The following is a 10,153-nucleotide window of genomic DNA, read 5'->3' on the forward strand; positions in this document are numbered from 1 at the left end:
TGTTCCTGTGTGCGTTTTCCTTGTCGCTGCACTTTGTCCCTATCCTGACAAAACGCTGCATCAAGAGGTGCTTCTGCCCCTGGTTTTTGTGCCTGTGCTAGAAACGAGAAGTGCTGGGGTGAGAGCGGGTGGAGGGGAGGAGGGCACGAGGGCTGTGCTGACACATCCCACCACTGCCTGCTCACAGCAGAAAATCCTTCCACCTGCCAGGAGCTATCATTAGACAAGGCGACACCGGATTTTTTTTCACCCTAAGAATGAACTTTGGGAGGATTTTCCTAGTCAAGTGCTTGCTGCTTTTGTTTCCCAGTGTAAAATGTGAGTTTTTCTTACCCTTTTTTTTTGTGCTTTCAGGCTAGCATTGTTAAACTTGCATCTTAAACCATTTACAACTTGGTGGGATGTTGGTGATAAGAAACTAGTTCCACTTTCCTAGTGAGTGAAGACCTTTGGGTTGTTATTTGATTTAATTTTCAGCCGGGGGAGGGCAGGATCTGAGTTTCCTATTCCAGTTATAATAAGCTGTAAACAGTTTTGGTTTTAAGTTAATGAGTCTTAATTTGACACATGTATAATGAGAAATGTCGTCATGTAGTTTTTTCTCTGCCCTCGAGGTACCTTGTACTACATTAGAGATCCAGTTCATTGTGCATTATTGCATGTAATTTCCTTTTCTTACCAAAGATTGAGTGAATCTTTTGAAAGTGCGAATTATATTATTCCATAAATATTAACAGAAAGTGATATATCTCAGTGTCTTCAGTGGAGCTGAAGAAGTCTAAGATGTGAAAATAGCAAGCAAATACATACATCTTTTATATATTTTTGCATATTATTACTCTCATTTTTTAAAGTATTAATCTAAAAACTTAATTAAGGTGTTAACTCATAGATTAGAGACAGTTAGAAGAGATGGAGACAATACAATCATACACGGATGTTGGTTTTCTCTGTTCATTCCGCTACAGATTGCATGTATGGCTGTTTAATGCTCTTTTCCTCCAGAACAAAATTAATAGATAAATAAGGATTTTTGTTTGTTTGGTTTTTTGTATGTGATATATGAAACATCTTCCCCAGCAGAAATGATGATTATTCCCTTGAATGGAAAACTCTTTTTAAAGACTTCTTTAATTCTCTAAAGTTACTATAGGAGCTTTTCCTTTTAACTCTTTCTTGTGACTGCAAATGAGCTGCCAGTTGGGTCTTTCTGCTCCTTGGAGCACATTTCAGTTGGCATTAGCAGAAATGCTGTTACTTTAGCTAAAGGTATTTCTAGTATCATGTGTGGAATAATTAGCTTTCTATTAGCAAGCCTATGGAGATCAGATAAACATGCAGAGATATATCCAGGTGGTCTATCCATAGAGATCCCATGAAATTATCCTTGAAAACTTCTTTCTTTACTTCCAGAAAGAATAAATTATAGTATCTCTTATTCAAAGAAGTCCTACTACTAGTTCTAAATACCAGGGCATCACTGGGCAGAAATGAGTATCAGAATTCAGATATTTGGGTATAATCTTCAGCAACATCTGTGTGGAGGATAGCTCCTTCCAGGGCTGGTTGATAGCTTGGTTTTAGAACCTTTCATTAGATATGTCAGATATCTCATGAGAAATGCCATAATGAAATAACAGCCTCTCGTCAGATGGGGTTCAGTTGCTGGAAGCACTTCAGTGTTAATGTTCTTGTTGTGGAAGTGCACTATTTTAGTTCTTTGATTATCTCTAGTATCGTTGATTTCATGAAATGGCAACTGAGCTTTCGTTTCCTCTCTGTGATATAGTTTAGCATTGTCCTAGACACCAGGAATGAAGGACTGTAATGAGAATATGCATAAGCATAGTTTTTCTATGTGGGGAAAAAAGTGCTTAAAATATATAAAATTAAAGCAGAATCAACTCTATCTGGTGATGTGAAGGGAAATCCCCTCATGCCAATTGGCTTTATCCTGTAAATTGAAGAGGAATGAACATAAGAAAATGACAAATGAAATAAGCCATGGCTCTGAGTGCCCATTTGGTTGTCAGTGAGTTTATCCCACCTGACACTTGTGAGCACTCCTTTATGTCCTCCTGCAAAGGAGACGTGGAGACAGTACCCTGAAATGCCCTCCCAGCAAACTCTGCACTCCAAAAGTACTGGTTCACTAGAGATGGACAAAGGCTGAGAAGGAGCCTGGAGGGGAGAGGACAAGCTGCCCAGGCACAGCCCCAGGCGTACATCATCTCCATGAGTAGTAACATGATTGATGTTTGGAAGCCTTGGCTTTCCTGAGTATGCCCTTCAGCAGCCACATGCCAAGTGCTGCCCAGTAGCACTTTTGGGAAGCACCGACTCTCACCTGTGTTGGAGAAGGGACTTGTCATCAAAGGACATCTGCAGAGAAAAAAGACCTTTTTAGCCTTTACTTCTCTCCTAATGGCCCCAGTGCCTGATCAGTTCCCAGGATGGGGTTAGCTGTCTGTTTCTGCCTGCCTTACTCGCCACACTGTGATTCTGTGCTAGAAAAATCAAGTGGATATAGTTCAGTGGGGCAGAGTGTCCAGGAGAGGTGAGGAGGGGGCACTGCAAGTTGGCAGCACTGGGTCTGCCTCCAGTTCTGTGCCTTACACTCACTCACTGTTTGACATGGGCTATGATTATTATTATTATTACCATCACTGTCATTGCTGAACTGATCTTACTGTCCATGGCCACTACTAGTTTGTGTTCTTGCTGTCCACAGTAATGCTTGCAGTGACGGGTGCTCTGGGTACCAGCCTGTGCCATGTGCAAAACCAAAATGACCTTGTTTTCAGGGATGGTTAACTTCGGTGTTAAGTCCACGGGCAGCCGTGAATTTTGGCATCCAAAAGCATTCCAAAAAAGTCAGCCAGAGTATAAAGCCAGCTTTTGAAAGCTGGACTCTTAGCTTCCTTGGCTCTCAGAATTAAACTGGGCACTGATATTTATCTAATGAATGATCAAGAGGTGCTTTGGACTAGGGGAAGAAGACAGCATCAGTAATGCAGAGAGGCTTAGGCAACTCGGGGTGTGTGTGTGTGGGCCAGGTAGCAAGTGAAGACCTTTTGGGTCACCACTGCAGCTGCTGAGCACTAGAGTAGGTGCTGCTAGAGACACATTGACAAGCTGGTTGTGCTTCCCTTTACAGGCTCTGCCACCAACTGGTTTTACGTGGCGGTGAATGAGTCGGCTCTTCTCAGCATCGCTGCTGCTGGGAGCGTATATGATGCAACATGGGTGAAAAACAGAAAAAGGTTGCTTCAGATAAAGGACAGGAAAGTTAAGTACTATGTGAACAAAGAGCAGTGCAGGTGTAAGATATTCCTAAATGGGACTCTGCAAATAGAGCAGGCGGTGAAAGAGGACAGTGGACAGTACACAGTGACTGTCTATGAGCAGGATGGAAAACTGAAGGCAGAAGAACACACGATGTTCATCGTTCAGGGTGAGTTTTTGCTCTGTCCATACAATTTCCATCATAGCTGAATAAGACTCGGTATTCCCCCTCTCTCCTACAGCCTTTCCTGCTCATTGCCCCCCTTTCTGCTTTTTTAGGGGCAGGGACTTCTCTGATATTCACCTCTTTCCTCCAGCCACTGACAGCAGCCGGGATCTCTTCCTCCTTCCCTTGCTCCTGTTGATGCCCTCTGGTCCTCTTGCATCTTTCTGGTTCCCCTTTTTGTTGGCCAACATGTTTTTACATGTGTCCAAGCAAGCAACAATGAGCACATCAGGGTGAGCGTGGACAAACCCACTGCAGCATCTAAGGCGGTGCCTCGATGGGGCCTGAGCTGGGGTAGCACCATGCAAGTGGGGCTGTGCTCCCAGCAGCACCCTGCTTCCAGAAACCTCTTGTGGGAGCACAGCAACCACTTCTGGTGCTATTTCATGGGTACTGAGTTATGACTTTTGGTGTCTACCCAGTGCTCCAGCAAGGTGAGAACTTTGCACTCCATCTGCCAGTTCCTGAGAAGAGCTCAGGAACCCAGGTGGCATTAAATGCCTGTATTTAGGCAATGCAATTCCACTGCATTTTTGCTTCAACATTAAAAGTAACCAGCAGTCACTTCTTTTGAGATACAGCACAACAGGAGTTGAATTTGCAAGGACAGGAGAATCCTGCACCCTATCCTTGCATAACATCACACCACAGATACAAAGATTGTGCTGTTTGAAGAACACTTAAGCACCCGCCTGGTGATTTCAGCTACGTGGGTTCCAAGCATGAAGGCATCCTACAGTCCTCCAATCCTGTGCTGTGTATTGTCCTGAGTGATAGAATGGTAGCAGTCCAAAGCTTTTGGGATGAGTAGGGAAGACGTGATGGCTATTCTGCTCCTTTATGGATGCTGCCACCTTTCCAGACCCCTAAACTGTGAGGCAGCATGGTTTTTTTTCCTAGCAAGGGAATGATTTTGCTCTGTCCTTCTTCAGCCAGCGTGCACACCTCTGCCAGCCTCTAGAGTATGTGGGCACCAGCTGGTACTCTGGAAGTGATGCCTTGATAAGGCAGCAACAACATCTGGAATGGTTTTAGCAGGGTTTCTGTACAGTGGGAGGCTCCGTGGCTAATGGACTGCTGAGTGGAGAGGGCATCTCACTGCTTTGGGAATTACTATTGCAAACAACCTACAGATTCAGGAAGTCATCAGGGCCTCATGCTATTTACTCATGCTTTAAGCCACTGAGCTGTCATTGGGGTGTCCTGGGTTCAATTTCAGGTTAAGGTTCCAACCCAGCTGTGTGCTGCATCATTTCATCATTTTCATCTGCTGTGCAGCAGAGAGGTTGCCTTACCTTCAACATGCAGCTTTAGAAGTAAAGTCTTCTAGTAACTGTTGGGTGCTAGAGCCATTTATCAGACAGATTATACTTCAATACAAACCTAATAGCCCTTATTTGCTGTAACTAGAGGTGGCCCTGGCATGGATTTGTTTACCTGGTCTAAAAAGTAGGAATTAATTGTTTTCCCATGTGATGTCCCTGCCAGTTTGCTTTTCTGGCTCTTTCAGTGCCACCAGTGATAGAGAATCTGGAACCAAAATGTAGCTAGCTGTTTGCAGGATGTAAAAAAAGACAGAAACCAGTTCTCTCTGACATAGCCTCATTGAGAGCTAAGAAGTGTCTCTTTTTGTGTTTTCTGTTCTGTTTTGATGGGTTTTTCATGTTGTGGCTGTTGTGCTAGCTGGGTGCCACTGGTAGTACATAAAGCATCACAAGTAGCTTTTAGTCCTGCCTTAGAAACAGCCTCTCCTGATGGCCACAGGTGGATTAGAGCCAACTTCATTTGCACCAAAACATTGGGATGCTGGAGTTGGAGGGGGCTGTGGCTCTGAGTCCCTCCCATCCACTGCCTCCCCTGAAAACAGAGCTTCCTCCCTTTGCCTGCCTGCCTGGCTGGCTGCGGGCCATGCTCAGCCTGAAAGTAGTCCAGCCATAGTGGCACAGCTCTGCTTTGCCAGGCTAAAATAGGTAGACTAATATACTGTATTTTCTTTATCGTGACCATGTTACTTCTCTAGTAGAGGTCTAATTTGGTCTATATTCTTCTCTGGTCTTATTAGCTGGTGTTACTCGCTGCTTCTTGGGGGCTAATACTCTGTTCTGCTTAATAACGGAGGTTTTCAAAAGGAGAAACCATCTCAGAAGTGCCTGTCCCTTCTCTTCTTTTTCAGAGCCTGTGCCTCAGCCAATCCTCAGTGCTGAATGCGTGAACAAAACCATATCTATCAAATGTGAAGTGAAGCAGACGACTAAAAATGAAACATTTATAATGGAAGTGACTCAAGATAAAAGCAAAAAGATACAAAAGAATGCAACGAGGTTGGAATTCCACACGCGATATGCTGGGACGTTCAGATGTGTTGTTAAGAACCAAGTCAGCCAAAAAATGGTTGAAAAAGTAATTAAGTGCTCAGGTAAAAACTCTATTTTTGCCAGAATCTGCTGAAGTGGACCCACAAAGTGTGACCCAGTTGTGTGTATCTGTAGGACCGGTCCAGGTGTCAGGAGCATTGATGGTTCCCGGTACCCAGTAGTGCAAGTCTAACACTGCCACAGTTACTGGGACCTGATGCTGCTGTGGTAGCAGAGATATAGCAGAGATATGAGTCATGCTTCCTGCTTGGCATTCCCCAACCCTGTTGCATTTCTACCTTCTCCACCCTGCTGCTGCCTACCGCACTGCTACCCTTATGGCATCCCTGCTTTAACAGCAGGAAGCCCAAGCTGGGGGCAGTGGCATGTGAGGTGGGCCATGCTCCTCCTCTTCTCCTGTGGCTAGTGGTGTTTTTCCCCATCCTCTGAGAGGCCTGGGGGTCGCTGGAAGAGGGAGAGAGGCTTTTCTGGAGTCAAGAGCTTTATGAGTGGCAGAGAGGCCCTCGGAGCGCACTGTAATGCTGTTTCCACTGGAGCTGGTCTACCTGGGCAAACTAGCCCAAACATGTCTTAATTAGGAAATGCTGTCTGAAGCTGGCCATCCCAGGGCACAAGACAGGCAAGCATGGGCCTGCCTGCACTGCTGGTATAGCCGGGCATTAGTCATCAGCTAGATACTTGATTTCACTTCTTCTCACCCTTGAGAAATGCTCTTCCTTCACAGGGTGAGTTGGGTGGCAGAGCTTGTTTTTTCTCACATTGTTAGCAGAGAAATAAAAGGTTTGCCACACTGATCTTCAAAACACAAATATAGCATTTCCTCAGACACCAAAAAAACCCACAGGAAGACTTGTAGCACTACCCTCCCTACTCAAACTAAAAACCCCTCAAATTGTTGTGTGTGGTGGCTGGATTCTGCCCGGCTCCATAGTAGATTACAAACTCCTCAGCTTGCAACTTGACCTCTTCCCAACCCTACTGCCCTCCATGAATATCTGGTCCCGCATTCGAGGCCTACCACCTTGAATTTTGACCTTTAGCAGGCAAGGCATATTTCTGATGGACTTTAGCTCAGTTGTGCTAGTTGACTCAGTTGAGTGTTAACCATGTGTGAATCTGCCAGGGCTCAACTTAGAGTCAGCTGGGAGAAATAGGCATGGAAATGGCAAAATACACCTCTGTGTAGCACTGGCAGCTAAGAAAGGTGAAAGAACCACATCAGTGAGGGTACTTGTCTTCCTTTTTTCCACTGGGGCAGCCCAGGCTGGTGGTGGGTGGCCTTTATACTGTAGTCATAGAATCATAGATTCGTTGAATGGTTTGGGTTGCAAAGGACCTTCAAGATCATCCAGTTCCAGCCCCCTGCCATGGGCAGGGGCACCTCACCCTAGACCATGTCACCCAAGCCTCTGTCCAACCTGGCCTTGAACAGCGCCAGGGATGGAGCATTCACCATCTCTTTCGGCAACCTATTCCAGTGCCTCACCACGCTCACAGGGAAGAACTTCATCCTTAAATTGTTTGTGCCATCATTCTCTGCCCCCCGTGCGCATGCCCAGTGAATGGTAAGAGTGGTACCAGTGGTGCCATCCCCTTTGGAACTTTGTCCCCCAAGGAAGATGCACTTCTGCTGGTTCACTCCACAGCACCCATGATCAAGCATGAACACTGGATGCGAGGACAGCCCAAGCAGGAAGTGGTGAAGGAAGGGCAGCATCCCGCAAACCTCACTGGCAACAATAAGGAACTCTAATATAAATTTTTGCTCACTGGGCAAACTGAACTCTTGTTTTGAGACTGGCATATTTGGTTGTGTTATTTTCCTTTTACTATTTTTGAAAATTTGCCTACAGCCAAAAATTGAAGAGGAAGTACCAAAATGCTCTGAAGCGATCTAGTCTCAGTGTTTCCAGCTCAGTGGGAAGTACTTTGAAAGTCTAGTTTTGTTAGATGCTGTGCACTACCTGCATGCTCATTGTCCTTAGAAGTATCCATTGCTAGCAGGACCAGGGCATTTGTGCTAATTTAAATCAGATGAGCTGGCACACAGGAATGGTTTCAATTTTCTGCAGAACTTAGATCCATCAGGGAGCAGACAAAATTCTCCACAGTGAGGACCAGCAACTTTATCCTGTGTAGAGAGTTTCTCTGGCAAAAGGATGGGCTCTCTCACTGGGGCTGCCTTTACAGTTGATGGAAGAAATACAGAATTCTAGGCAGACGTTGTGCAAGTTATTTCTTTCTCCCTAACATCTTCTTTCATTTCCTTAACTAGGTCAGCTGGACCTTTATCTCATCTTAAGCATAGCAGGAGGTGCATTCTTCTTTGTCACCTTCATGATTTTGCTTATTTATTGTATCAGGAGGAAGAAAGCAGAAAGGCTGGCAAATGATGGTAAGTGTTGAAGACTTAAACACTTGTGTTTTATGTTGTTAACCATCCACCTAAACTCTTAGAGCTTCCTGCTTACAGTGAGTCCTGTGGGCAGGAGCATGCTCTCTACTTTGGCATGAGCAAGAACCTGGTTTTGGCATATGGTGAACCTCAGCAGATCAGCTGCATTGCCTATCTTGGTTTCTGATGCACTGCTTTGAACAAAAGACTTCTTGTTGTCAAGCTCTTTTTTTATTCGTGGGGAAAGTATTGCTCCTCTGAAGCTTGGCCAAGGCCACCAGTCATGAGCATCTGTGGGGCTAAAACGTAAAATTAGGTATCCCATCAGCAGATTTAGGACATTAAATTTATATGGTGTAAAATTAGGATCCTTGAAATCATTAGTCACTTTTGGAAACACTGCAGACAGTGAAAAGGGGCAAGAAGAGCTCAGCTTTTCTGTGAGTTTCCTCAGGCATCTCACAGAACTTGTCCTCTTGACAGAACAATGTCCTTGGAGGCCTGTCAGCACTGGAGGCCCAACCCAGGGCACCGTAAAGAGCTGAGGTTTTCAGGGTGGGCAGGTATTTCAAATGTGGCCCAAAATTCATGGCTCCTTAAGACCATGGAACATACTCTACCAGTGTTCTCTGAGAGTGGGCTCTTGGTCTTAACAGAGAGGTTGCCTTGAATTTACAACCTGGGCATTGTTGCTAGTTTGGGTGGACAGAGGACATTAAGCTGCCACTCAGGAAGAGTCATCTGGCCACTTCTAGGTGGGGAAGCTAAAGCAGGAGGGAGGTCATCCTGGCAGGACTTGTTTAAAGCCTGCCCCCACACACTGTGTCGGGCTTCCTGTGTGGCCTCAAACAACAGCTACTCTCTGTGTGAGTCAGTTCTTGAGTTAGAAAATGGGAGTGAAAGCTCCTTGTGCACTACAACAGGCACCTCTCTTTGTCAAGATAGAGAGCAATGCCTGAAAGAAAACTCAGCTGCTGTCTCAAAGGTGCCCGTGGTCAGGCTGACAAGAAGGGTGAGCACGACCAGTCCCATGGCTGAGGGGAGTGCAACCTCACTAAACCTGAGTGTGGGTATCTTGCCATTACTTTCCTACTTCCCCCAAAGTTGTTATGATGAAGAATAGGCAAGAGCTTTCCCCATTCACTGGGAGAGCTCACTACATTGCAACCACAGGATGCCATCTCAGAAGGCTTGCCATAGCTCATGAGCACAATGGTGGTGTAAGCATAGCCATTCGAGTGTTACTCTACATTACAGCTGTTCTTATTTGAGTGGGACACGTTACTCCCTCAACTGTGCATTGATAGCATACCCTCAATCCTCAGGTCTGGATTCAGCAAGAATGGAGAAAAAGAGAAGTCTGGGAAAATGAGAACTAATAGAAGAGAGTGACTAGTGTCTTTGAAACAGTTTTGTGTGTTCTTAAGGCCATTTCAGTGTCCCAAGTGACTCAACCCCTAAACTAAGCTGACTGACATTACAGAAATGATGAGGCAGTGATCAAGAGTTGGCTGGCATGAATTTACTTCTACACATGGGGAAATCAGTGCTGCCAAAATGGGCCTCTGGCTTCCAGCACTGAGAGTGGCAGGGCAGAGCCCTTTGATACTGCTTCCTGTGGTCGCATCTCACTTTGCTTTCAGTGTCCTGTTTCCAGCACAGTTCAGAGCAGCTCAGGCTGGGGCTGTCCACTGGTGACTGGTGGTTTCCCCAGCACAGAGAGGGGAGAGCTGCTCCGAATGCCCCCAGGTACCTTGACCTCAGCCAGGCAGCCAAAAACCTTTTGGGTTTGCCTGGGATGTGCAAGCAGAGGTGATTTTGGTTATTGACTGCTCAGTCTGTGCCTGACTGCGGGATGCTCGTGTCGTTGCA

The 10,153-nt window shown here is 45.6% G+C and overlaps 1 protein-coding gene across 1 annotated transcript; it reads left to right on the forward strand.

Annotated features, from left to right (window-relative positions):
- Positions 1–257: 257 nt before the first annotated feature.
- CD2 (CD2 molecule) lies at positions 258–8,281 on the forward strand (the record flags this gene model as incomplete). The annotated part of the gene is made up of 4 exons (XM_010022867.1): positions 258–318; positions 3,158–3,454; positions 5,685–5,927; positions 8,162–8,281. Coding segments are annotated over exons 1-4 (721 nt in total), but the record flags the coding sequence as incomplete, so codon positions are not given.
- Between the last annotated feature and the right edge of the window lie 1,872 nt (positions 8,282–10,153).

Source organism: Nestor notabilis, unplaced genomic scaffold, assembly GCF_000696875.1.
Source record: "Nestor notabilis isolate BGI_N333 unplaced genomic scaffold, ASM69687v1 scaffold20579, whole genome shotgun sequence".
Classification (NCBI taxonomy): Eukaryota; Metazoa; Chordata; class Aves; order Psittaciformes; family Psittacidae; genus Nestor; species Nestor notabilis.